Source organism: Scleropages formosus, chromosome 5 (genome assembly GCF_900964775.1).
Source record: "Scleropages formosus chromosome 5, fSclFor1.1, whole genome shotgun sequence".
In the NCBI taxonomy this organism is placed as follows: domain Eukaryota; kingdom Metazoa; phylum Chordata; class Actinopteri; order Osteoglossiformes; family Osteoglossidae; genus Scleropages; species Scleropages formosus.
In genome coordinates this window covers 3,348,654-3,376,641 of record NC_041810.1, presented here as the reverse complement: position 1 = coordinate 3,376,641, position 27,988 = coordinate 3,348,654, and the positions used below count along the sequence as shown (strand labels likewise).

The 27,988-nt window shown below is 45.2% G+C and overlaps 3 protein-coding genes across 6 annotated transcripts; 1 reads left to right on the top strand and 2 right to left on the bottom strand.

The window, feature by feature from the left end:
• The first annotated feature begins 12 nt into the window (after positions 1-12).
• Positions 13-4,747, top strand: rab33ba (RAB33B, member RAS oncogene family a). Its single transcript, XM_018746277.2, has 2 exons — positions 13-523; positions 4,233-4,747. The coding sequence occupies exons 1-2, from the start codon at positions 317-319 to the stop codon at positions 4,671-4,673; spliced, it is 648 nt and encodes a 215-aa protein (XP_018601793.1). The 5' UTR covers positions 13-316; the 3' UTR covers positions 4,674-4,747.
• Positions 4,748-6,724: 1,977 nt separating this feature from the next.
• Positions 6,725-13,658, bottom strand: LOC108930831 (uncharacterized). 3 transcript variants are annotated; one of them, XM_018746275.2, is made up of 7 exons: positions 13,354-13,658; positions 11,139-11,351; positions 10,293-10,352; positions 9,729-9,866; positions 8,742-8,888; positions 7,859-7,919; positions 6,725-6,948 (listed from the first exon to the last, which is right to left on the bottom strand). In XM_018746275.2, the coding sequence occupies exons 2-7, from the start codon at positions 11,301-11,303 to the stop codon at positions 6,830-6,832; spliced, it is 690 nt and encodes a 229-aa protein (XP_018601791.2). In that variant the 5' UTR covers positions 11,304-11,351; positions 13,354-13,658; the 3' UTR covers positions 6,725-6,829. The 3 variants fall into 3 exon arrangements, with proteins under 3 accessions (XP_018601791.2, XP_018601792.2, XP_029107658.1); XM_018746276.2 differs by lacking the exon at positions 13,354-13,658 and adding an exon at positions 11,560-12,054; XM_029251825.1 differs by having other exon boundaries at positions 6,750-6,945.
• Positions 13,659-15,770: 2,112 nt separating this feature from the next.
• setd7 (SET domain containing 7, histone lysine methyltransferase) lies at positions 15,771-26,492 on the bottom strand. 2 transcript variants are annotated; one of them, XM_018746269.2, is made up of 9 exons: positions 26,039-26,492; positions 22,273-22,402; positions 21,940-21,966; positions 19,947-20,148; positions 19,128-19,317; positions 18,840-18,921; positions 17,677-17,794; positions 17,418-17,575; positions 15,771-17,305 (listed from the first exon to the last, which is right to left on the bottom strand). In XM_018746269.2, exons 1-9 carry the CDS (start codon positions 26,076-26,078, stop codon positions 17,116-17,118), a joined length of 1,137 nt encoding a protein of 378 aa, XP_018601785.1. In that variant the 5' UTR covers positions 26,079-26,492; the 3' UTR covers positions 15,771-17,115. The 2 variants fall into 2 exon arrangements, with proteins under 2 accessions (XP_018601785.1, XP_018601786.1); XM_018746270.2 differs by lacking the exon at positions 21,940-21,966 and having other exon boundaries at positions 26,039-26,491.
• Between the last annotated feature and the right edge of the window lie 1,496 nt (positions 26,493-27,988).

The window sequence follows — 27,988 nt, the reverse complement described above, 5'->3', positions numbered from 1 at the left end:
GTGTCTCTCCGGGTCACGCGCTCGGGACCTTTAACGTTTTCTGACGGCGCTTCCTTGCTCTGCCGCGCGCGAGGGGGAGCGTGAGTACGCGCAGGCGCACCCTCCCCCTGCCCTCGAGGAGCGCCCCGGGGAGGGAGCTGTGTGTGTGTGTGTGTGTGAGAAGCATGTCGCGCGCTCGGCACGGCGGAGTCCGCAGCCCGTGCGCCACCGCCGCGCGCGTGGGCACGCAGCTCCACGTGGCCGCACATTAGACTAGACTAGACTAGACTAGTGGGCGCGGAGCGGATCTGTCACAGGGGCGCGAGGACCACGCACCATGTCGTCGGAGACGGAGTCGTCGCTGGAGCTGAGCTCGTCCTTCTGCTTGCGCATCTTCAAGATCATCGTGATCGGGGACTCCGGCGTGGGCAAGACGTGCCTCACGCACCGGCTGTGGAGCGGCCGCTTCCCCGAGAAGAGCGAGGCCACCATCGGCGTGGACTTTCGGGAGAAGGTGCTGGAAGTGGAGGGGGAGTGGATCAAGGTGGGACACGACACGTCTGTATGATCGGTGTGTGTGTGTGTGAGAGTGAAGGGCCAACGTTTGACCCAGCAGGTCGGAAACGCTTCACACCGACACCACGCGCGCACACACAGCCTGGGGCTCGAGCGCCGCTTTGCCCATACGTATCTTCACTGGACCTGCTCTTCTTACGTCTACATCATGTATTAATTTACCAGGCAATTTTTCTCCAAAGCTTCTCACAGAAGATACATCGTGTTCATTACAGAAGAAAGAGACATTTGATTTGCCGCAGACGCGGGATTCTAGTACAGTTTTTTTTAGTTCCACCCATATCAATCACAGTAGCTGGATAAAACTTTATCCGAATATGGACAATTCCTAATAAAATCCCTGATTTTTTTTTCATATAAACATTTACTTACAGGAGTAGCTGCATGAAGGTTTGTCTGCTGTTCAACAGGTATGATCTCAAAGTTATGCTGCATGATAATTTACACCATACATGAACTTATGAGAGTTAATGGGAGAAGTGAGTCTAGGAGAGGTGAGTTTTAAGACCCTTTCTAAACGTGGACAGAGATTCAGCAGTTCCGAGTGAGAGGGGGAGGCTGGTCCACCGTGACGGAGCCAGAATCGAGAACCTTTGTGCTTTTGCTTTGGGATCACTGGGTGGGTGGGGGTGGAGGGGCGTAGCAGTTTGGTTGGGCCGTACTTCATCCTTCAACTGTAGTGTCGGCAGGAAAAAAGACGGTTGGATGTCCGAGCGCCGACGCCACGTTGTTCTCGAAACCAGGGTAGAAACTTATTGCCCGGTTCATTAAAGGCAGCGAAATTAGGTTTGAAAGTGGCATTTTGGCTTTAGTCATCCCCTCCAACATACCTATAATTGACATAATTGATTGGTCTGTTCAATCAATGACCGCCTAATCAATTAACCAATAGTCATGATCACTCTCAAGCATGTGCAGGTTTGTGTCCCGCACTCACACAACCCCCTTCGGCGGCTCAGAGAAAATTGTTCTATTTGACATGTGATCCACAGGAATATTTCCCCATGTTTGTCGTGGTAACAGCAGTACTTTCCCACGTTTTGCTCTGGCCTGATAAGTGTGTCGCTCGGTAAAGATCCTGACATGTGCAGGGTGTGCACGGACCCCACACCCTACCCCTCTGGGCTTCCACTGTCAGCAACGTGCTGATGGGTTTTACTGAAAGGGGTGTAAAATTACCACGCGGTGCAGTGCTATCAACGTGTCCTCAGCTGCCTAAGAGCTGAAACCCTTGGCTTCCATACCTGTTTGACAGGTTTATTCTCGGTTTACAGGCAGTCCCCGCATTACGAATGAGTTCCGTTCCTACGTATGTCTTTAAGTCGAATTTGTACATAAGTCGGAAAAATTACGTGCGGTTCGTGTCTAATATCAATTAGTCAAATGTTTGTCTTATTGTACCTTTCTATGCATAAAAAACATTAAACACTTCGATACACAAAAACATCTTTGACATAGTAATATAGTAATAATAAATGCGACTACAGTGTTTATAATAGAGAAAACAAAAAAATTAAAGCCAAATACAGTAACGCACGAGACGCGGTTAACAGCAACATGGTCCGACTGAAAAGAATGACATCTTTGTCGTACCTCGGGCCCATGCGTCGATGGACCGCTATAGACGCGCAGTGCTTAATTGATTATGAACCATTGTATGTAACTCAAATTTTTAATATAGTAAGCTTTACTGGGGTTGGTTTGTAACTACGGGTTGTATGTAAGTCAGACGTTTGCAACTCAGGGACGGCCTGTGTTTTCATACAGAACGCTGGAGATGTGGACAGCAGGGGGATTGTCTAGAAAAATTTCACATGGATTGTGAACTATTTGTGATTTAATGCTGTTATAAACTCCTGTTCGGACCAAATGGTACTTTACACTGATTCAAGTTCATTTTCAAGTAAAACTGCTAACATTTATCAATCGGTGACGTGTCACTGACTGTATGGACACGTTTCTCACTTGATGTCCTGTGTCTCCCGGTCGCCTTTCTTGTTACTCATCACTGAGCTCATAGACTGCAGGCTCCCTGTATTCGGTCGTTGATTCATGGTGTGAAAAATCTAAAAATGTTCTGTGGTGAATCAGTGCTAAAGCATGAAATAAGAGCCAACTCTGAGCTGGGTGGTTTAGTGTTCTGTCGAACCGACTTGACATTTGCAGCTTGAGAACATGTGACTTTAGCAAAGTATGGAAATGATGAGCAGGTTACAAAGTTGGTGTGAACTAAGCTGGCTGCTGTGCGCGTGTGTGTGTGTTCCCCGGGCAGCTGCACAGCCTCATGCTGGACATCGTTGCACAAACCCATGTTCCTCTTTGTACCCGGCCACAGCACGCTCATCCGTCACCCCCCCCCCCCCCCCCCCCCCCCCGACATCTGGACTTGTTTCTCCACGTCTCGTTGTTTCCATCGCCGAAACGTGGCTCTGAAAGAACCGAACTCTGAAGAATTTCTGTATTTTCCGTAGTAACGGCGGGAGACGATGAAATCCTAGTAACTTCCCAGATTATTGTAACCTGCGCTGAACTAAGGGTTAAAGCCCTGAGTGAATCACTGTCAGGCTCTGAATTGCTCAAGCTGCAGGGCTGCCGGAGGTGGAGTGGGTGTATACCGCGGTATAGCATGTATGAAACTGGACTGTCCCGCCCTTGTTGCAGTGACTCAGCTTGTATACTGGAAAGCACAGGCAAATCACTTACAATATTATTACAATGTTAATATGTATAGAAATTGAGCAAAAAAAGTCAGATGAGTGCAAATATCATAATGTGCTTTTTCTTCTTCCAAGTTTTTGAGAAGTGAAATCTATGGCACTTCCTTGCAGACATGATTTCCATGCCAGTGCCGCCGCCTCCCCCACTTCTTAGTATGTTGCGTGCAAGTGTCTTGCTCAGCTTCTTACTTAGTCCTGACATTCGTCGAGCCCTTGTGTCGGGTTCGAGACTCTTTCTATCGTCGGCGCTCCCATCCGAAATTGCGCAGCTCATCGTAGCTCTTTTTGAAGCATTTATATATGAAGCACAGATGATCACTGAGTGTTATACCTTTTAACCCACCTCTTTCCTCATGATTATCGCAAGTTCTGCCCTTCTTTTTAGAGTTTATGGTTGATAGACCTTAATAACCTGTCTGAACTCCTGCATCTGGCATCTGACACTCTTTGCCCTTCATAGAATCATCTGTTCATTTCTTACAGCCGATCAGATGTGAGCGCACACACCACACGTGTACAAACTGAGTGAAGTGCACAAAATTCAATGAAACCGGTGATCATTAATATGTGTCGAGATGCCTGGTGCAGAGGATGTCATGAAGCCTCATTATAATCATATATTAAAAAAAAAAAAAAAAAAAACACAGTATTTATGATAGGTATTTAGGCAGCCGATGGCATGTGTAGTATTTAGAGCTACCACTTTTGGCCTCAGAGGTGGCAGGTTTGAATTCCACCTACTGCTGCAGTACCCTTGAGCAAGGTACTTACCTTAAATTGCTCCAGTAACAATTACCTGGCTGTATAATACGACTAGTGGCTACTATAAGCAGCTCAGCAGTGCAAGTTGCTTTCGAGGACTGACAGCGAAACGAATAAATGTAAATAAAAAGTTTGCCCTGCGTCAGATTTGACCGGATGTTTAACCCCCTCTCTGTGTTTCCTGACCTCTTTTTGCAGATCCAGATGTGGGACACGGCGGGCCAGGAGCGCTACCGCAAGAGCATGGTGCAACACTACTACCGCGGCGCGCACGCCATCTTCTACGTGTACGACGTCACGGACGAAAGAAGCTTCCAGAGCCTGCCCGTGTGGATCGAGGAGTGCAGGCGCCACTCCCGCGGCCACGACGTGCCCTCCGTCTTGGTGGGCAACAAGTGTGATCTGCACGGGGCATCCAGAGTGAGCGGTGACGTGGCACGCAAGTTCGCCGAGCTCCACGGCATGCCCTTCTTTCAGACCTCGGCCAAGAACCCTCAGGTGAGCGACAACCCGGAGGACATCCTCGCCATGGTAGCGCAGAGGCTGAAGAACCAAAAGCCGCTGGCGTTAAACCCGCCGCTCGGCACCGAGGATCTCTGCGCTCCGAACACGGAAAAGAGGGGAGCCTGCGGCTGCTGAGCCCTGGAGCCACGGGGCGGGACCTCGCATGGGAGAACATCTCCTTCCTGCTAAGTTCTAAATTCCGTTTGACTCATCGCCCAGAGCGCGAACGTTCAGAGCGGTGTTCTCCGACTTAGTGTCACAAGCCTGCTGTGGAAAAGCTCCGGTAAAAGCAGCGTGTGTGAGTGAGAGCAAAAGAGTGATCTGTGTGCACTAAGTGGATGAGATCTGGTGCTTAAGCAGCAATAGTGTGTGAAACCCCCCTCTGTACCATGACCGATGTGGACAAAGATGCAGTGTTGACGCTTGCACAGGAGGGGCCACATTGCGCCGGTCACACAAGGCTATATGGGGCGTCTTCAGCGCAAAGACCATTAAAACAGCTGCCGAGAGCCACACTCTAGCTGTGTTGTGTGCCGCATGCATTGTAGATTGATGGGGCGAACCCGTTCAGGAACGTGTGTTACTGGCCAACTCGCTCTGGACATCTCTCCCACTACTTTTTGCGAAGGCCGTTATGCCCCCTGCTGGCCCCATGCCCATCTGCCGTTGCATTCCAGCTTTACGCTTCTGTTCTTTATTTCCTCTGTCTTTTACCACGGAAAGGTCTCCGCAGTCCAACGCGTTTAGTACAGAATTGCTTTTTATCAAAAGTCCCGAACTGATTGCACAGTGAAAACATACTACTGGACTATGCCTTTAAACGTGTTTAAGGGCTCAACATTTTGCAAGAACTTGGGAATAGTTTGAAAAACTCAGGAATAAGTGCAGAATCAGCCAAGGAGAGAAGTTCACAAAGTAAAATCTCAGTTACTGTACATTAGGGGCAAAAGTAGATTTTAAGTGATGCATGGATGGGGCATCAGCCCTGTCTGAATATTGTATTGATCCTATGGATATGTATTTTGCGCATAAAGATACCCTGGGATCGTCTATTGTTTGTGTCTTTTTGCACACAAGGTTGATGTTTTTGGGCTTATAAAGCTGTTGCTTACTGTCTCTATCCTTGTACCTCCAGCTCGTTATGCAACATCAGCATCTTGAGTTGACGCTTGGCAGTTTAATGCTGCAGTAGAGTAACGGGGCTTTTAAAAATTTTGCATTTTATTTCAGGGCTTCAGCATTATGAGCTGTTAAATCACTTTTTAGTAAGTTTTTTTAAAAAAAAAGACTCAGGACACCCTCTCCCCCATTCCATATGAGCTTAGAAGGAAGAGGGAAGAAAAATCACCTATGTTAACCCAGTTTGCTTATATGACCTCCACACTGGGGCCAAGCATGATTAAACTTTTATCCTACATAAGACAAAGTAGGTTTGTTTTGTGGAGGCGTGACCTTGCTGATGCTTGGGCGGTGACCTCTGATGGTCCGAAGATCCTGCGCAAACCTAAAAGGTCAGAGGAGAGCCGCGTAGCTGCCAGCGCGGAGCACTGAGGGACGTTCTGGCGAAATGCTAAGTCCAAGTGGCATCATTTCCTTGTAACGCATGAAAAGGGTTAGAATTGCGTAGAGCAGAACAGGAAATGCCTCTCTGGGACTTTTTCAGTCAAGAAGTCGTCATCGGCTCAGAAAAATGCGTGAAGAATGTCTTTGGCTGTAGGTCTTGGAAAAGCTCTCAACAAACCAGAGATTCTGCTCTGTCCACTCAAGAGTGTTAATGTCCCTCCAGAAATGACTTGGTTACTAAAATCCTGTAAGAGTACAAAAGTCATATCCAAAAAAAAAAAAATTGTCAGATTGAACAGCCAACCACATCATAGGAATGATTGAAATGTTGAAATACGAATGACAAGGCCGTTCCAGCCACGCAATGAGAATCTCCCTCACTCAGGTACCTGCTGCGGCAACTTTCATCTGTGAAGTTATGTACAGCGTGTACATATATTGCACTATGTCGTCTGACTACTCACCCAAATTCCCCCCAGTTGCAGTCCACACTGGAACAATTGTAAAAAATTTCCCCGTATGTCAAAATAGCTAAAAATGCAGGTATTGATTTGCTTTAATAAAAAAACCTCATTCAAGGTAAATGTAATAAAATTCCAAGAACAACAAATAGAAAAATCAGTCCTGTACGTTTCTTTGGCATCTTTCTGGAGGTTATATAAAACAGTTCTCCCGGTCCCATGAAAGTTTCGGAAAGCGTATGTTAATTTTTACGTGTGAGAGTTCGTTCAGGCCAGCCTGATGTAAGGAGGGGGTTTAGAAGGGTCCTCTTCCTCCTGCTCCTCCTCCCGCCGCCACCACCGCTCTCCACGCACTGGGGAGTTGAAGAGCCTGTCATCGCCTCCTGCTGGCAGAGTGTAGAACAGCAGTTACGGGAGGCCACTGACGGAACACGTTGAGTCATTCATCTGCCGCTTACACTGCATTCAGTTAATGGGTGCCTTTCTCCAAACTAACACCTCCCTCCAAGGCTACGTAGTGTTAGATACACTGCAATGCAACACACACACAGACAAAAAGTAACCCAAAGAGCAAACAAATTCAAATTAACATCTACTTGGAAAAACATACAGGACTTGCATAGCAAGATGATATATCAACTCCTACAGTTTTTTTTTTTTTTTTTAAAACTCGATCAGCTCACTGCCTTGTTCGCCGAAACACATTTGAAAGGATGGGCTCAGTTTCAAACAGCTGAAAACTTTCCTCAGGCAAAAGAAGTGATTTACTAAGAAATTTCTGTGCTATTTCCACTCAATAAAGAGCAGTTTGTCAGGAGCACAGGGGCCTCCGTGAACCGAGATGTACCCGACTGGGGGAACGGTGGCTCAGCGGGTAGCCCTGGTGCCGCACCGCCCCTGGGCTGTGTGTAGATGTGGGCTTTGAATCCCCATCAGTCTGAGTGGAGACACAGATGTGCTTATTTTACAGGGGTTTCCTTTGCAAGGCATTTTGGCTGAACCACACACACACACACACACCAGTCCGTTGCAAGGCACCCCAAGTGGGACCCGGCCAAACCCACTGCCCTACTGCGCCCTCGGCTGAACTAGGGAATCTAAATTCCCTGCAGAGTATCTAACGTTGTAAGTCACCTTGGATAAAGGTCTTACGATGATCGCTGGATGTCACTTTGGAGAAAAGCATCAGCTAAATGAAAATGTAAATTCAACAGTGACTTTATCTTTGAAACGAGTCAGATTTTAACCGGTATCCCTTTAGAGGGACCCGGTTCCTTAACCACAAGCCCCGCCTACCTTTCCACGTGCAGCTCAACTCCGTCTGCACACTGGACACGTCCTGGGAAACCAGGGCCTCCTGCCACAAACCAGAGTGACACGCTGTTAAGCACTAAATCCCTTAAACTTGGTTTAAACCCAACGTTGCTCTGTCACCAGCACCAGGGCAGCATGGGAAAAGGGCACAAAACAAAGCCATTGGAGGAGAGTCGTCTTTTTCTTTCTCATATTGCACACTGAGATGATGTGAGCTGTTCGCTGTCAGCTGGGGCGCACTTGGTGACAAAGCGGGGGTGCCATTCCTTAACCGCTTTCCTCACTCCCCGGAACGCTGCTACATGCACTGCTCATGAAAAGCTCCATTTGTCCTTATAGTTTTACTACATTAATTTCCCGCAATGATTTTCCGAGTGTTAAGAATAAATGTACACGAAAATACTGTAAGTACTATACAACGAAACACTTTCTCGGTGGCTACCGCAGTACTGTTGCGTTCTGTGGGTGCGCCCCACTACATTCATTCCATTATATTAAGTGTACACCGATGCTGTATTCGCCCCAAATTAGCCACTTCAGTCACCATTTCAATAATCTTTCATATTGTGCCAGTGAAGTCACACCCTCATAGCACAAATAGTTAATCTCAAGACCATTTGGGTCATGACCACAGGTTTGGGAACCACTACGTTAGCAGTGTGGTCTCTCCCACAGTTCCACCTGGCTGAGGAGAGCACCTGCAGGGGGTGGAGGTGAGGGGGAAACAAGCAGCACAGCACTGAGGGCAGAACTCTAGGTCCAGTGTGTGTGTGTGTGTGTGTGTGTGTGTGTGTGTGTGTGTGTGTGTGTGTGTGTGTGTGTGTGTGTGTGTGTGTGTCTGGAGGGGGCGGGGCAGAGGTCTCACCATCCCCGTGGTACTGTCATAGCACCCGCAGGCAGGTAGGCTGCGGCAGCCCACGAGGGCGATGACTACGCACAGCAGGATGCTCCCACAGGACGACAGCAGCATGGTGGCGTTGGCCCCCTTCACCATCCGGCTCAAGATGAACTTCTGTGGAGGACAGAAACACACCAGCGCGCTCACACCCCGACCTGCTGGGAAAACACACCCGGTCCATGTGACCCAGACAGACGATCATTAGCAGCTGCACCCACTGGGAAGGAAACTTTGTCCCGCTCCAGGATTTTGTGTGGTGCCACAAACATAGTTTTTCCTGGTGGAAAGTGTCTCTCTCTCTCTCTCTCTCTCTGAGAGAGACACACACACACACACACACACACACACACACACACACACACACACACACACACCTCTTTCTGCAGTGTTATATAAAGCATAAGGACATATGAACAATTACCATGCACGAATGCTGTGTTGTATTATCGTACTTTATTTCGTTTCCATTTATTTCATACATTGTTCGTGATCAAATACCACCAATTTAGAATATTATAAATACAGTACAATATAATTGTGTTTTTCATGCCACACTATGTTCAGTTTCATTTCTACATCTTAAACTCCCTTTTGCTTTCTCTTTTCAGAACGCTCACTTTTTCCACTTGCTAGACGTTGTAAATAAAAGCATTGGGATGAATGGGACCGTGAATACAAGATGTTTGAAAGTAAAACGCGGTCACTGACAGAGAGCAGTGAAAAAGAAACACGGTGCGAGCACACGGAGCGGTTCCAGTTACATTGGTACTCAGAGACGACAGAGAAGGGTATATGTAATATAACAGTGTAAAGGGATGGCTGTTTTAAGGCCGGCTGGTTCTGAGTCGCATATGTGCTACGTCAAGGACCACCTGTAGACTGTTTGAACAGTGACTCGTTCTCCCGGGGGGGGGGGGCATTTCACCCCCACATGAACATCTCAGCAGACCTTACCGCCTTAGGGATCTCGAGGTGACTGGGATGGAAGAGCTCGTCATCATCCTCGCCGTAGCTCAGGGTCAGGATGGCGTAGACGGCCACGATGAGGGTGGTGAAGCAGGACAGCACGGACACGGCGATCGTGGTGTTCACCTGGAGAGAGCGCCGCAGTCTGCGGAGGGTTCGAGCGTCGACCTACGGCGCTGTACGCCGAGACACCGCCGCCTGCTCTCTCTACCATCGGCTTACAGATTGTCCAGCCGCCAGAGCAAGTGGAGCTTTTCCACAGTGCAGATGGAGCTCTTTACATTGTCAAGTTAAAGACTTGGGAAGACAAATCTAAAAGCAAACCTAAAAGTAACCGTACTGTGCAGTAAATCTAATTTTCTTGTGCAGTTACTTAATTGTATGTATAAAGATTAAGCCAAAAAATATTCACAACAATTTCAGTTCCACCAAAATGTTAATACTGCAGATATTGAATGTTAATATTGGGGATATTTTTTCACAATGTACATTTTCACCTTTTCAAATTGTACACGTCGAGCCTTATCAATATAATTTTATTTCTGCGCTTACCAGTGTTGGGTTCTTCCTCTGGGAAGAAAATAAGGCCAGGACCCCCGGAAGAGCCATTATCTGGAAAGGATAAGTGTTCGGCTACAAAACTGCACTAGGGTGTATTTCATTTTTTAAAAAAAAACAAAAAAAACAAAAAGCGCAACAAAGGAGGGCAGCTGGCAAAGTCAGGTGAGCTATGATGATCTTAATGCTGGGCAGGTTTTGGGAAGCGGCTCTTCTGAAAAAGTAACAACTGCGTCCAATAACTATTATAAAATTACATTTAATACGTGTATTCATTCGGCAGACGATTTTGTCCGAAGCAACTTGGAGCGAAAATTAAGTTTCAAGTTTATTATCATAGATACAAGTACCATGTACATGTATCATGAAAATCTTCCTTAATGTTTCTCCACAGACTATGGACAAAGACAATAGAAACACTGCACAAAAAAAAAAAACAAAAAAAAAAAACAATGATGTAATTATGTAATATTTATCTGAGACCGTTATTACAGTGAACTCCCAACAATCATTCACCCATCTATACAGCAGAGTAATGAACGAACGAACGCACACACACACACACACACTATGGGCAATGCAGAGTCACCAATCCACCTGACACACGAGTATTGCACTGTGGGAGGGAACCCGCACAGACACGGGGAGAACGTGCAAACACACTGACCGAACGGGGGATCAAACCCACGTCCTCCCGCAGGTTCTAGGTGCCGTGAGACACGAGCACTAACTGCTGCGCCACTGTGCCGCCCTACTGTAACCACTCGAAGACCTTTGCCGTGTGTAAACATGAGAAGCACCCCATACAGATGTTCGCTCTGGTCCACCACTGGCTCTTACCATCCCCGCCCACAGTGGCGCCCTGGTGCTGCTCAGGGTCGTGTTCTTCCGGAAGGCGGCGTCCATGAAGCCACAGACCACGCAGAGACCCGCGCAGGCCATCTGCAGGACGCCGAGCACCACCATGCTGCGCTGGTTGAAGATGAAGTACCTGTAGCGGTCCATGAGCTCTTCTTCGCCCGGCCGACACGGTCTCAATATCACGCCGCACTCCTGTAACGCAGCGTGCGAGAAGCCACACGCAACAGCACTTGCATTAGTTGTGCCCAACGGCACGGCTTGAGCACCTTTCCACATAGGGGGCAATAAACTCAAGATACTGAGACAACAGGTCACGCTGTTGTACGAGAGCAGGGCGAGAGTCCCCTGCCTAGCTCTGGCCAACCCCCACAGATGCTTCTTGTTCTCCCCTTCTTCACACCTGGAAGCTTTTTGATTTTTGTTTTCCTCTCCACAGTTGCAGGCTGGTTTATCCAAATCATAACCTCTATCTGCCACCTAAGGAGACAGAAATGTGGACTTTGGAGACAATGCTCAGCGTCACCCTGCTCAGAACCGAAACAGAACCTCAGCGTACGATACGGGCACCGAGGAGCACAACCTGTGTGATCGTTCTCAGCGAAACCGAAGTAAAGGGACCCGTCCTATTATACAGCATGTATCAGAGTACAATCAAAGCAGGTCATTGTAAAGACAATAAAGGCTCCAGCCCTCATGTGTGCTGCTGTGCCATTAAACCACATTTCAGGAGGTCCGTAAACTTCAGGACGTGAAAACATTCACCTTTCCCCCCCCCCCCACCAACTTATATTTTCCACCAGCCTGAAATTAATTTTCCTTCAGTTTAATGTTCTTATTTAAGTCGAGCAACAGCCTTCACACTGACACATTTTAAAAAGAGAATTTACACGCCTATATTTTGTCTTAATGCGTTAATAAAGAAGCACATATATTACAGTATCACAAATTTGTTTGGTTTTTTAATTACAGTATTTAATTGTATGTCACTATAACTGGTTTCCTTTCTTTGTCATCGTTTGTATTTATTTTGTGCATTTAAACACGTTGCTCTGAAACTTAGGGGCTCCAGGGTCCGCGGTGCGTAAAAGGTGAAGAAGCTAAAGCGTCTCCTAAGCCGTGCGTTCAATGCAAATTAATATTTCCCATTAATATTTATAGAAATAATAAATACCCCCCCCCAGCACAGTAACTTCAGAAAACTTCCAGAAGCCCGTTCGCGACCTCAACACTTTCTGTTTTTCTGAACATTCCCGAAACTTGAGGTAAGACGTCAGCAGCACGTGCGGACGAGCTCGCGGTGTGTCGGCCCGCCACGAGGTCGCTCCGTCGCGCGCCTCCGCCTTTTATGGAACGAACCGCTTCTTCAGCAGAACAAATGCGGCCGAAATGGACGGAACGGCTTCAGGTTCGAATCCCACCTCTCCTACCCTTTACCACGGCATTTTACCCTGAACTGATAGAGTAAAAATGGCCCCGCCCTTAAGGAACCAGCCGGAAAATGTTAATTATTGAGCAGCACGTCGTTCTGCATTTTTTTTTTCCATCACGCGAAAACCCCCATGTTGACAGTAAACAGTAAATATTAAGGCTGTCATTTTAAAACACCTCGTTGTACTTCATTCAGTTAAAAAATAAATAAAGCTAATTTATTGGGATTAATTTGGAGCCACTTAGAGGAGCTGAAGCGCAAAACACACCAACTGAAGGGGAAGTAACAGCTCAGCTGAGGTACATGAATTACCTGAATGGAGCGGCTCGGGCTTCCCTTACAAAATTGTGTTTTTTTTTTTTTTGACACGTACGAGCTCATATTATTCGCTCCACTCCGTTTTTCACTTGTTCATCCGGCCTGGTGTCGCTACGTGACACACCCTTCCTTGCCGTATGTTTCTGAAACACTCGCTGCGTTCGGCTGTCGGCGGGAGACCCCCTTCCAACGGAAAGTGCATTTCAACGTGAAAATAGATGTTTTATGGTTTGGTTCTTTCCAGAAAAGTAGCAGCCCAGCTCTTGAAAGCAGTGAGGACCCCGAGACTCAGTCAGTACTAAAAGAACCTGTAACCGTTAACGAACCCTTTCTGTTGAGTAAATTACCTGTACCGGTACAAAGAACAAACGCACTTCTAGCCTGCGGCTTTTTTTTTTAAAAAACTTTTACATTTTTTAACTTTACAAACATCATCATGTAACGAACCTCGTCTTTTCAGCGAAAACGCGCAGGTCCCTTCCTTCCTTTGTTTGTTTACTGGCAGCAGGTGTGATGCACTTCGGTGCTCGGGGATCGATTAACCTGCCTGTACAGGTGTGCGGGGGGCGTGGCCTGCTATTAACTCTTTCCGTGTAGGATACATTACGGTTGTCCTATGTAAACTGTAGAAACCAGCGTTTTCAGCCAATGTTAATCTTTGCAACCAAATTAATTGCAAATAATTTGTATTGTCATACAAAAAGAAAATCAAAATAATTTCAGTACAAATTGGTTGAAATTGTGTGTTGTATTTTGTTGACTTTTTTGAGGAATTTATAAAACGGAAACGTCACACCTGAATGGCATTGTAATTATTACTTTATTACATACTGGAATATAGTACAAGAGAGTCATCCCAAACACACCTTGTTTTAAAGGCTTCCTGTTGCCAGTTTAAACAGGTCTTTTACACTTGCATCTACACATGTAGTAGTAAAAATACACATTCACCACACTTCCTCACACAGTCATTCCGCTAACAAGTCTTGTAAACAGTCACCTCACAGGCTCACCTGTTTGATCATGCACAGATAAAAACCCACACACCGAAGGTTTGTAAATCTTGGTAAAGACAGCCACAAATCATAGGCGTCCCAATTGAGCAGGACAATGACTGCAATTGACCCTGCGTCCCAATTCAGGACAATGCATGAGACTGTCCTGCATCCGTTCAGCAGGACTTTCTCAACGCCCACCTCCTAGAACAGCCTCTACCGTAGCACCGTTTTGCTTTGTCTGTAAATAATATTAGAATTTGTCACTACCTGATGGTTTAAAAATGTCATCGCCACATGACCAAACAAGTGTTCACATCGATACGTACAGTAAATCCGCTTAAGTGGACCCGACAGCTCTTCTCAGTTGTGAAAGTCATTGGCTTCCTTGAAAGAAAATAAAAACACACATCCCATACTTATCCATAACATACTTAAACCCATTGCTTTGAAAATCCCGGAATGTCTCAGACACGTCAACATTTAACCAGAATCAGTGTTTGCACTTTCTGATGTTCATGTACAGTACAGCCTCAGTATGAGTGGTACTCGGGAATACTCAGTGCCATCAACATGGTATTTTGTGCAGGGGCCATGTCCACCTTCCCAGGTATCAAATGGCATTTCTGTATAACACACACTTCATCTCAGCTGAAGGACAAGTACGTATATAAGATGAAATTCCATGACCATTTGTGGTGGTGACTCACCGACTAGAACACAAAATTTTGTTTTGCGGTTACACTGCCCGTTTCAGAGATTGTATTGCTAAAACACTACTTAATAGAAAAAAAGTGCAGTGCACTTGCCTAATTGGTATTAATGAAAATTAGTACCATAATTTCACACCAGTTTAACAAGTATCATGACGGTATCACTGGCGTCCTGAGTAACTCCGAGTATGAAAATTAATCAAAATTCTTCAGTGGTATTAAGGGTTCCTCATATAGTGTGTGTGGTAGTGACAAAATTTAAATTAAAAAAAAAAAAAAAAAAAGACATAATACAACATCCTTCATGTTATTGCTACATGTGGTTTACCTTTTGACTGAATCTAAAAAGGCCTGTTCTAACAGAACTTCTCAAATTCCAACAATATTCTTGAACTGATTTTTTCAAAACTAGTGAGTAACTGTTTATTCAATAAATTACGAAATACTTGACCTATGTTATATGCACGCAAAAGCAGTGTTCAAATAAATACAGACATAAGTGCAAGCACAATAACATGTAATTTACTATTTTTTTTTAAAATTGCATATTCCTGTTTATCTTGAACAACCTGTCTTTCCTCCCAAAGAAAATCTGCATTTGGCATGCATTTGATTTTTAAGCCAGACTTCCCTTTGAAAGCTAAACACGTTAAGTAAGCTCTAAGTTTAACTGCAAGGCGATACCCCCACTCAAGTTACAGAGAGACCGCTGAGTTGAGGCCTTTTTTTATAAATAAGATTGATGGTCAGTCGGTTTAACCGCATTTAGTTCGCCGTTTGATGCGCGTGTCAGATAGAGGGATTTTGCAGTTCGGGAAGTCCGTAACTCAGTCTTTGTTATCCTTCTGCTTATCAATATTCACTCTACCTGTGACCAGGACAGTTCAGGTATCCATCAAGTGACCTGAGGTCAACCTCACCATAAATCTTCTATTGCAGCGGAACAGGACTGGGAGCCAATCCCCATCTAATGATATTTTCAGTTTTTCATAAAAAGTTATACTGGTGTACAACTATTTTCCTATTACAAATTATGAAAAAAATGTGAGTGATTTTGACAGCACATGATGGCATCTATCATTTTGATCGGGATAGCTGACTTGAACTGCCCATACACTTTTAACTCCTTCATAATAATTTGAAATACAAACTATTCTTTTTTTTTTCTGCATTGAAAGTGAAACTAATAGGTTTAGTCCAAAAGTTTAGTGCCACATCATGTTTCTGCAAAGCATCCTTCATGACAATGGCCCTAAAAAAAAAAAAAAAAAACATGGATGAAATGTAAATTCTCCTGGCTTGCAATTGCTTTTAGACAGCATGCACTTACACCAAAACCTCATGACACCAACCTGCACTAACACCATCTGTTTATCCATCTTTTTAGCTCTCTTACTCGCGCAGTTCACATATGTAATAAATAAAATACTCTTCCTTTGATATTCCTGTTTTAAGGGAATTAAACTGCAGAAATTGCAGCCCTGATTATTTTACATTCAAATTGTGCTAAGCAATTTTTTTTTTTTTTTTTTTTAAATCTCTTGGAGGTAAATACTAAGATATCATTACACTGATACAAATATTTTAGGTTAAAATTTAAGCAAGCCTAATAGTAAATATTAAGCTCTATTCTTATTCACTATACAATGACATAACTGACAGTGCACCTAAGCCAATGTAGCATGATATTCAATTCACACTTCATAAGTCAAAACAAGATCACATGCACAGAAGGGTGCAAACCCTGTGTCTGAAAGTTGTCTTTCAACAGCGGCTTTTAGAAATCTCTTCAGACACCAATAAGAGATGGTAGACTGCTGGAAACATAACAGTACACTTGTTCCTTCATCCAGGCATACCGCTTTCCTCAAGGAAATGATCTCTGAACTGAATATTTGGAGGTTGTGTTAAACAGGCAAACGATTCCTGACGCGTGAAATACGCTCAATACCGGCGGGTCCATGTTCAAACCCCAGAAAGGGAATACTGGTAAAGTGTACAACACACCAAATATTTGCACCAGTGAAGAGGATGTAGACACACGTACTGTTTTACTGCAACGGCACAGCATTTCTACCGGTTAGAAGGTGAGAAGTTGTCTTACGTCATTTCGAACGCCTGGGTTCAGGAATCTTCAGAGTGTCAGTAAAATATATCAGTAGAACTCAGGTGTAGCGCGGTAGTTGCACAGAACTATTTTAAATGTAATATGCATGCACACAAAGGGGGGGGTGGGGTTAATGGCAGAGAAGGCATACTGCAAGACTGCAACGTCATGTGAGTTCAAGAAATAAACTTTTCACCCCGCACTGCTAACACGTTAGCCGGTGGGTGGGAGGAGCTGCAGGCAATGTGGATCCCTGGTTGGTCTGTAGTGCATAGTTCCTGGGCTGCGTGTCTGTGTACTGGTAATTGTGGCCTGTGGCGCATTAGTCCCTGGTGCAGCTGTGCCGGGGGTGAGGGGGGGTAATGGGAGCTGGGGTTGGGAAGCCACGCGGTTCTCACTGCGGCTGGGCCACTCGCCCGGCCTGGAAAGCCCGCAGCTCCTGCTTGTACCAGTCGGGAGCCTCGGGCCCACTCTTCCCTGAGGGCGTGTGGTCATACCCATAGGCCACGGTCAGCTCCTCATCCTGCTGCACGGCTCGCGTCGTGCGCACGCACTTGATGGCCCCGAAGCGGGGGTGGACAAACCTGCAAGGAAGGCACCACGCATTCAGAAAAGGCGTGAGGCACGAACCCTGCGTCAAAGGAAAAGCCTTTCACCGTGGTAAATCCATGGCCTCCTGCCTTGATTGACACTCACGGGTCGTAGATGCAGTTGGGAGTGAAGGAGTGGTTTGCTTTGTGCCCCAGCGAGGCACAGTACTTCTTAATGTCGTTGAAGGGTTCAGGGACATCGATCACGGTGTCTTCGTCCAAGGATATTGTGTTGCCGTTGAGAGACCAGTCCCTGCTGTCAACCTAACGGATTGACATTTCACTGTGAAATACTTGTGTGTCAAAGCTCAACCAGTGACAGAAGACCTTTGCACAAAATGAGTCATAGCCCGAGTGTCTCTCACCTCCGTGTGCGTGATGCGGACCCCGTTGTAGAACGCCATCACCGTGTTGGGCTCCGCGTCAATCTTGGCGAAGAGCCCTTCTCCAGCCCCTGAGATTAAAGATTCCGCCACGTAGACCCTGCGGGTGACACAACCGCTACTTCAATGTTCTCCAGTCACACTGTGTTTGTACCCTCCTTTAAAAGGGTGTGCAACACAACACTCTCACAAAAATGAAGAAATCCACAGAAAAATGATTTCTGATGAACTCAACGTCAGTATCGACCTTCGGAAAAGATGCGCCTTCTTATGACTACTTTCTGCTGATAACAGAATAAAAACAAATAAAAGTGCTGAGAGAGTCATCTCTGAACAGAGCAAAGCTTTCAGACAGTATTCAAAAAAAAAAAAAAAAAAACACAGGGCTTCGGTCTCAAAACTAAAAAAAAAAAAGTTTCCTCCAGTTAAGGGGACAAAGCATTATTACGCCGAAAGCTTTTACCTACATTTTGCTGCAAAGCTGCTCGAGATGCAGTGCGATTGCAGAGTAATATGGATAGTCCTTACGGGACCACAGAGCGGGAGGCCAAAGAGTTGGAATGACAGGTTGTTGTACCAGAGTTCCCACAACACACTGCTAAACTCTTCGCCGTTTGACGTGCGTTTCTGAGTGAAAAGGTCCACCCAGGCACTGGAGCACCAACCTTTGGCCAACGATTTCTCTCAATCATACAAGTGTGTTTATGCAGAACATGTGTTGCAAAAAAATGTCTTAAGAGCTTTTTGTGAAAAATATGATGTTTTTAATCAGATATATAGATGCACTTTATGCCCAAGCAGAAGACCTGCTTGAGACATGAGAAGAAAGGCTGCATCATGATTTCAGTCAATGGCAAAGCACCACTTGTGTTTGTAAATTCCAGACAAGTGAGATTAGACTCCAGAGAAATGCATGCTTAAAAATTTTCTGCTGCTAGTGTTCCAACACCCTTATCTTTAGAGCCCTTTAGAGCAACTGCAAGTCTGGGACGTTGTCTCATCTGTACAAACAACCTACGACTGAGCAACTCGTATGAAACATGCACTTCTAATCAACGACATGCCTCAGTATAGAGAAGAGTAACTTTAACACTTCATAACCTTAGGTAACAAAGGGGTTTTGAACAGGATGAGAGAGGGGGTACCGCTGTGACTCGTAGGGATCAGGCAGCAAGGTGTGAGTGGCGATGCAGGTGGACGTTGACCTGTCGTAGGCATAGACGGGGCCTGCAGGGAGCACAGAGTTATATCAGCTCCAGCCTCCACATGCTGCTGCATGTAGCTAAAACAGCAGGCCAATTCATCATAAAGAACTCTAAGAACCCTAATGGCAGCAACTCCCTTGTCCTATTTTTGCGGGTGAGAAACAACTGATGGGAAGCCCTTTATTTTCTTTTCCTGCCGCCAGCAGAGCGAAGCGCAACGGGACTCACGGTCTGGGACGACGTCGAAGTGCGGTCGGCCGTTCTCCTCCGACGACAACACAGCCAGTCTGGCCTCGATCAGCTCGCCCTCCACGAAGCTACCGTAGAGCGCCGTGCGGTGGTCAGGGTAGACGTACGCTATTTTGTTGCCCGTCATCTCGCCCTCCTCGTTCACCTCGCCCACAACGCTGCCACCGTCCTGCGTTTGGGGGAAGGCAGCGGCGTCTCAAAACACACGCGTCCCAAAACCAGAGTCGCATTACAACCGTCACTCGTAAGCATTTTCTATAATCTCGCACATAGTCAAAGAATGTGTATATGACGCAGAGCTACTGGTCGGGATAATGAGGTACTGCATTTCCAGACAGCTCATTAGTACGAGGGGACTTACAGCAGAACATGTGATAAAAGCGGATACAGTGACGCTGCCTTTTGCTCTCGCAACTATAACAGAAAATTGTAGATGAAAATTAATATTTATCTTTGCACAAAGGTATGACCAATAAAAGTACCTAGAGTCAGTTGGACATTGACTACACCTAAGACACTTCTCATGTGCTTTGACAAATTTACACATACACATACATTACAAGTAACCTCAAAAATCATACAGGTGTTGAGCAAATCCAAAGCAGCTATTAGCTTATAGAAGTCTTATAATATTTCAATTTTTCCTGCCTCTCATTCAGCTTTAGCAGGTAAGTGCCTGTACTTCAAGTACCAGCTTGCAGTGCTGAGTATAGTTAAATTTTTTTCCCTGTAAGAACCACTTTGAAAAAGATGTGCTATGGTGTCCCAAAATGGTACTGTGTAAAACTTCCAACTTACCGGGTAGAAGATCCAGCAGACGCCGCAGCGGTTGTTGTCCTTGTACTGGCCCTTGAAGATGAGTCGGCCATCGGCATCGTACTCCTGGGCGGGGCCGTTGAGCTCGCCGTCCACGTAGGTACCGCGCAGCACACCCCCATCCTCGTGCGTGTACACCCCCTGGCCTTGTAGAGCGTCGTCCACGTAGAAGCCCTCCAGGGTGCTGTGAGGAAAGGTGGAGTAAGAATGCATTTCTTTACACCTGCTCTCACTAGACTTTATCCCTAGATTGTTTTAGTCTCTAAAAGGGGAGCAGATGGCATAGTGGTTACAGTCATTGGTATGCAATCAAATAACCCACTGAAAGACAAGGTTCAAATCCTACCTCCTACCGCGGTACCCTTGCTTAAGGTACCCTGAATTGACAAAGTACAAATTACCCAGATGTAGAAATTGGCAAATAAACAATTTAAGTATACAAACCCCGAATTAAGGTGCCTCGGAGAAAAGTGTCAGGTAAACGGATAATAAGAAACTATGACTATTCTTACCCATTTTATTAAGGCACATAGAGCAGTTGAACCACAAGCCTTTCAGATGCGAGATCTATTTGTTCTTCCACTGACCCCATGGCTACGAAGCAAAGCTGAACTAGACCCGAGGCATCCAAGAAACTATTAAAGGAGGACATCCAAGACACGGGAAAACAATCTGTAGTTAATCACACAAAGACATCTATTCATACCAGTGGCAAATTTTTCTTCTTTATTTTTTAAACAAAAGAAAAATGTGGGGCATTGCTAAATACTCATTAACAGCGAGGGGCCTTGAAGCACTGACTTTACTGCCTGGCTCTTCACGTGGTCTTCACGAGAAAGACGACACCGACACGAGGAAGCCCTGATCACAGGCTCATCTCCGTTTCCGAATCATCCTTCTCACGAGAATCAAAACCCCAAACATTCGGTGCCTTTACAGCGCAATAATGCAGTACATGCCCACCAACCTTCTAGCTTTAAAACCATATGAATCGGTTACAGGCACACGATGCATAAAACACACAGGACAAATAAGATCACGACTCATAAGGTACAGGGCCATGAACCGGGCGAGAATAAACACAAAACACAGGCAGAGCGGCCATTAGTCCACCGGGCAGATTGAATTATGCTGATTGTGGCACGGCAGTGTTTCCATGACATTGACAATAACATCAGTAGCGCAAGAAAGAAAAAGGGTGACCAAAGAGGCGATAAGTCTGTGGATATCATGTAACCGGCACTCTTGGTTCAGAACTCCGAGCTGATCCGCAACACGCTTTACCGCGCTGCGCCAATCCGCTCCGAGAGCGAGCGCCTCGAGCCAGCGCGAAAATGTTGAGCTAGGTGGGTTCGCAGCGTTTCAATCCTGGCATCTACGCGGGTCACGCTCTGCCATGTAATACTCAGGAGTCCCCGCAATGCTTGCATCCAGCGGCATTAATTACACCATCTTCAAGCTTGATTTCAGACCTAGTGCAAACACGAGGTTTCACAACATCCAAGGAACAGGACACAGGGACCATGCTGGCTGACACAGTGAGTGACATTAGCAAATGTTAATACAAGCCTCTTTAGCACGAAATTAATTAATTCTGCTTATATACTGCATAATAATGTCACTATTATACAGTACAACAGAGGCATCAGTATTAACATTTAAAACCAGTGCAGGAAGGGACAAGAAAAAAGGGGCACAAATAACCCACTCATTTATTCTGGTTAGAGAATGAATGTGCGATGCCATGGCATTTAGCGTTCGTTTTACGACTGAACTCACAAAGAGCTTCTTTTGCTCTGTATGAATCCCATCTGGGAGCAAAATCCAATGAGACGCAAAACAGAACAGGTCCCTTTTAATGCCACATTCTCCCGTTAACAAGCTGCATCGGGCAACCTCCCTACAAACTACCGTGCTGCAAAATGCCACTAAAATAAAGTGCAAAGTGAGAAATTACACGTCTTGTGTCATTTACCTTGAAGGACCTTTCAAACGGTTGTGTCTGGAATGTATATAGTACACAAAAAATCATTTACTGTAGAACCCACTAAGACATTTTTTTTTTTGCAGTCTGTAAATAGTGATAACGGTGCAACCTTTGAATTCATTAAGAGCTGGTCCAAGAAAAGTCAATACCATCCCCAGAAGAGAATAATCACACTCAAAGGTTCAACACCATTAAACAAAAACCAAAAGGACACAATCGAGAAAGTCGGAAACAAAGTAAGGGTGAGTTGCGAGCTGAGAGAAGTAAAGTGTTTAAATTGCAGAGGTTTAGAGGTAAATGTATGATGACCAAATCCCTCACCTCCCATCGAAGAAGAAGAACTTCCCTTTGCCATTCTTCTCTCCGTGAACAAAGTGGCCTTCAAAGCGGTCGCCCGAAGAGTAGGCGATGGTGCACAGGCCGTGCGGCAGGTCGTCTTCGTCGAGGGGTCCTAGCACCAGCGTTCAGGAGTGGGGGGAAAGATACAGCATATACTCTTAAGGAGAGATCCACATCACAAGGTGCACATCATAAACAATAAGAGGTGAAGTGTAAAAAGATTCTGTAAATAGGACTTTTAACAGAATCCATCTGTGTGGAGCCTATCCTGGAAACACAGGGTGTGAGGCAGGGTACACCAGTCCACCTCCAATCTCACACACGCACGCACGCACACGCGGTCCGATTCAGATTCGTCGATTCACCCGAAACACAGATTTGAGCTGTGGGAGGAAACGATACATTACAAATAAAACGGCCATCTTCAGCCGCTTTGACTTTAACCGCAACTGAAGAGCCACAGAAATAGTTCCCAAAAACACCAGTGAAGCAGCACCTCATGGAGACCGAGTCAATGTGGAGCATTTAGGAGACGTCCATATAAACGTATACAGTGTACTTAGTAGATTATCTAATTAAAAGTACCTTATCTATTTAAATACAAGCATTTTCATGCATGAAAAAAATTGTGTTCTGTAAAAATAAAGAAAAACTGCTAGAACCGTCAAGTAAGCCTTCAAATTAAAAAAAAAAAAAACTGAAGGGATATTATGCAGTTTTGTTTATTTATGAACAAGCCTGGTACACAGGGCTCTCAAGAAAGAGTTTGACATTCCTTAATTGACACAATGTCCTATACTTGAGGTCTAATATGCCAAGCAACCTCCTGAACCCTTTGACATTTATGAGACTATAAATAAACCAGATTTGAGACTATAAATAAACCAGATTAAGGTAATAACTCCCTGCTAATAAGCAAGTCTTATTCTTGTCCAAATGAACTTCTGCACAACAACAAACACATCCTTTACATCAGTAGGTAATGCAGGAAACGTTTGCCCTCCAAAAAAACGACACATTAATTTTAATTAACTAAATCAAACTCCAGTTTTCAGTGACTACATTTCAACAGTCAAGTTCATTGAGGAAGAGTAATAAATGTTTTATTGGGCTCTTGAAAGTGGGGTCAACGAGTGTATAGAGTGGAGATGTTCCGCTGCTCAGAAGCAGGTGCACCTGCGTGCAAAACAACATTTCAAGCCGGAGACCGCGTGTGACGGCACACGGCATCTTTTACGGTCACGTAAAGCGCAAAGTGAAACTGCCCTCGTCGAGGACGGCGGGACACGGGAACGACTTCACCGTGGTTCGCCGACAGGGTGACGGACGGGGGACTTCGAGCATAAAGACGTCCCGAAATACGAACGCAGCCCTCGCACCTCACTGCGATGAGCACGGAGACCCGCACCCTGGACACGCCGCTGCTCCGCCCCACCTTTCTCACACTCGCAGCAGAAATTATATTTACACCTCGTGCTACATTGAGCAGCGTTACATTGTGTCCCTTTCATTTTTATGTCACGCCTTGCTGTCACTTGCAAGGCCAGTTAGTGACGTCTGAATTGGGTATAGGAATGAATACTACGGGTTTACCAGTTCAACAGCGATCGTGACATCTTTCATTCATTATGTAAATAGCAGAAATTTACCCATCTGTACACACGTACACACGCAGCATAAAAGTACATACGTTAATATGTGATGAAACATATAAACAAGAAGAAAAATAAATGTTGCCAAGTGAAATTAGGTATAAAAAGAAATAAGTGAATGAGTTTGCAAACATACTTAAATGAAAAAGAGAGGGAGGGAGGAGTGGCTTGTCAACACTGAAGAGTGTGAGTGTGAGTGTGTGTGTGTGTGTGTGTTACACTCTAACCCATCTGTGTTAGGTAACAGCGACTCCAATACTCTGCCTGGGTGACCAGGAGGTTCTAACTTGTCTCCCATCACATGTGAAATAAAACAAACCTTTAAATGACACCCACTGGCATCTTTCTGTAGGATCTGCTGTGCAAATATTGTCAAGCAGGAAGCTCCTTTTCCATTCGAGTACAGAAATACGATCATAACAAAGAAACAATACATTAAACTAAACAGTGATGCAACAAAGGAACTATAACTTTTAATTTAACATCAAACTGTATTACATTTCAATCCAGAACTGGGGGATCGAGTCCAGACTGCCTTCAAAACGTATACACAGTTCTCATTTGATATTGTTCCCGTTTTATATTTAACGCCATACATCTTCACGTCAATAAAAGTGCGTAACGCGCCGAGGCTACGCTGGTACAGCCGTTTAAACGAATGTAACGGTCAGTAGGAAACGAGTCAATAATGGGAGTTTCGCCCCTCTGGGACAAGCGCCGTTTGACAAACTCGCGTCTATCTGTACGTCCACAGAGCCACGCGGTTGTGTCGCGTCCAATTTTTCATACTGCTGTTGCGTCGTTGACAGCAGAGTACAGAGAACGGCTTTAACGCGCAACTTGGCAGCATTTTACAGCGTTTCTTTATGTGGAACATTTTCGTGCTCAACACGACCCGTCTCCCAGTGCTCTCGTCAACCAGTCCCCAAATGTTTGTTAACTAGTCCTTGAATGTTCTAAACCGGTCCGCTATGTGTCAACTTGTCCCCGAATGTTTGTCTCAACTAGTCCTTGAATGTGTCAACCAGTCCCCAATTGGTTAACTAGTCCTTGAATGTTCTAAACCGGTCCACTATGTGTCAACTTGTCCCCGAATGTTTGTCTCAACTAGTCCTTGAATGTGTCAACTAGTCCCCAAGTGTTCTTCTCAACCAGTCCCCAATTGGTTAACTAGTCCTCAAATCTTCTAAACCAGTCCACTATGTGTCAATTTGTCCCCAAATATTTGTGTGAAAGTCCTTGAATGTTTGTGTCAACTAGTCCCCGAATGCTGGTGATCACTACCCCACTCCACTGTTCTTGTTAACTAGTCTCTGAATGTTCATGCTCCCTACCTCACTGTTCTTGTTAACTAATCCCCAAATGCTAGTGTTCACTACCCTAGTGCTCTTGTTAACTAGTCCCCAAATGTTCACGTTCCCTACCTCACTGTTCTTAACTAATCCCCAAATGCTTGTGTTCACTACCCTAGTGCTCTTGTTAACTAGTCCCCAAATGTTTATGTTCACCACCCCACTGACTGTTCTTCTTAACTAATCCCCAAATGCTAGTGTTCACTACCAAACTGTTTTTGTTAACTAGTCTCCGAGTGCTGGTGATCACGATCACACTACCCCGCTGTTCTTGTCCACTACACTAGTCCCCGAATGTTCATGTTCGCTACCAAACTGTTTCTCGTGATGTAGTCTAGTCCCCGAGTGCTGGTGATCACTACCCCACTCCACTCCACTCCACTGCTCTTGTCAACTAGTCCCCCCCCCAACCACGGGACTCCTCACTCCTCCTTCCTCCGTCCGCGTCCGTTCCGCTCACAAATAAAGTCCGCGGCGCGGCGCAGACACACACGGGGCCCACGGCCAAAGGCAGCGGCTGGACCCCTGATCACCTGCGTTTTACGCCGGAATTAAACCAAAGAAACGAATCCAAGAGAGGGGAGGGGGGAGAGAGAAAAAAAAAAAAAAAAAAAAAAAAAACTTTGCGAGAAGACACCGGTAAACGCGAACAGCAGCAGGCTCGGGACTCAGGCGCTGCTGCATTTCGCACATGATGATGATGATGATCGCGAGTGAGGCGAGAAGTTGGCGCACGACTCGTACCTTCAACCATCTCCTCCAGGTTCTCGTCGTCGCTGTCCATGATGATGCAGAAGAGCCTGAAGAGGGGAAGCAATTCCTGCTTTTATTATTATTGCTCCTCTTCTTCTTCTCTTCTAGCTGCTATAATTATTACAGCACCGCGGCTATGCCGGAAGAGAGAGTGTGTGTGTGAGAGCGTGCGAGACCGTGAGAGTGTGTCCCGCTGGCGGTGCGGAGCCGCTGCGCTGACATCACCCCCTTCCGGAGCTACATCATCACGAGAGTCACAGCGCAGCGAATTTAAAAGTACACTTCGATCTGCAGGGGAAAACGTCCAAAAAAAAAAGGATCCGTTTCGGGCCTAAATCCCTTCTATTATATTCGCTAATGATGGGCAAAAACAGCGTGTTCCCCGGTTATATAAGCGCAGAAGTAGTAAACAGGCATCACGCTCGTGCGTCGGCCACGTGACCCGCTTCAGGCCAATGGGCGTCGCGCGCCGCCCCGTCGCCTCTCGTTTAAATCTCGGTTTGTCCACAAGAAATAATGAAATAAATCAGACTAATTACTTCAGATAGTTCGCGATAAATGTAAGAACAAGGTACGATGTGTGCGTATTCTGACTCACAGAGATGATGTCACGCACATTTAGATGAAGCACTTTCTTATATTATTGTGCTTCATGTGGCTTTTTTTTTTTTTATACTTTGCAAATGATTCACCTTCAGTGCACTGATTTTTCATAATGAAAGACATGACACGAGTTAAGGGAAACATTTTTCCCTACACTGACATTTAATTGATCTGATCTCCTTTGTCTTAACATAGAAAACTAGAGACTCCCAGAAAATCAAATGATGGCAATATCTGTTCTTTCAACCTACCTTCTAAGTGGATCACATGAACAGCTTTCTCCTTTAGCAACAAAAGAATTCTGGTGTTATTTCATCAGATCTGGAGTAAAAAGAGCACATAGAGCTTTAATAAACTCTAAAATGGAGAGATACACACGCTAATGGAGTTGTCATTATTGTTAAACTCTGTTTTGAAAAACAAGAAACTGGGAAAACTAAGTGTCCTGAGATCCTTGAACAAATGTTAGTTATCAATCTCGAGAAATACTGAAGGTACTACAGGAGCAGCTAAAAGTATTGTGGGCTTTATCCCAGAGAAAAGGCTCGGTCTTGTGATATCAGGAGTCTATGCCATTCATGCAAAATACGGCATCATCGTCAATCAGTGCATCAAACTGTGTACGGTTTCGTGTTCAGAGATGCACACGATACCATTCATTTCAAGAGTAAACAACCTACATTCACCAGGGCTAAAATGAGCCAAAAGAAAAAGAATATGGCTGGTAATGCCCTGCATGTGTGGAAACAGATTCACATTTAGCAGTTATAAAGTGAATAAAATTGAAAATGAATAAATTAATGTTGTACAGTTGTCACCCAAAGATTTCTATATTTTCACACAAGAGCATTTCATAAATACTTCTAAGATATGTTAAATATTGTCCCAACACTAACTGCTACTTTTATAGAAAAGCACTCATTTTCTGCTGACTGGAAACTATTAATGAGTTTGTCAGTTGTCATAATTTTTTATGATTGCTGTACTAAGAAATGTTAAGATGATTTCACAATTAAAATGAATTATTAAATTAATTGATTTAATGTAATGGTGTATGCCACTCTTTGATTAAATAAGCGTATCGACAAAGAAGGCCAGTATTGAAATGACATACCTCTGCAGAGTATACGTCATACTTATGAATGAACGTCCAAGGAGCTACTGGAAATGCGATGAGGTCATTTCACCTCTTGCGGAAACTTCCAGTAACAGTCCTTGCGGCATAAACTTTCCATCACGGATCTGCAGGAACACACTCCCTGTCCCATTACAGACACGAAAAATATAGATAGCACACACACGACATAATATAGAAATACTGAAACTATTTCAAATGAA

Coding starts and splice junctions, on each gene's coding strand:
- rab33ba (XM_018746277.2), top strand. CDS start 317: ATGTCGTCGGAGACGGAGTCGTCGCTGGAGCTGAGCTCGTCCTTCTGC. Junction 524..4,232: donor TGGAGGGGGAGTGGATCAAG/GTGGGACACGAC, acceptor CTCTTTTTGCAG/ATCCAGATGTGGGACACGGC.
- LOC108930831 (XM_018746275.2), bottom strand. CDS start 11,303: ATGGACCGCTACAGGTACTTCATCTTCAACCAGCGCAGCATGGTGGTG. Junction 10,353..11,138: donor CGCCACTGTGGGCGGGGATG/GTAAGAGCCAGT, acceptor TATCCTTTCCAG/ATAATGGCTCTTCCGGGGGT. Junction 7,920..8,741: donor ATGACAGTACCACGGGGATG/GTGAGACCTCTG, acceptor GGTTTGTGGCAG/GAGGCCCTGGTTTCCCAGGA.
- setd7 (XM_018746269.2), bottom strand. CDS start 26,078: ATGGACAGCGACGACGAGAACCTGGAGGAGATGGTTGAAG. Junction 21,967..22,272: donor TTCTTCTTCTTCGATGGGAG/GTGAGGGATTTG, acceptor TATACATTCCAG/ACACAACCGTTTGAAAGGTC. Junction 17,306..17,417: donor CCCAACTGCATCTACGACCC/GTGAGTGTCAAT, acceptor CCTTCCTTGCAG/GTTTGTCCACCCCCGCTTCG.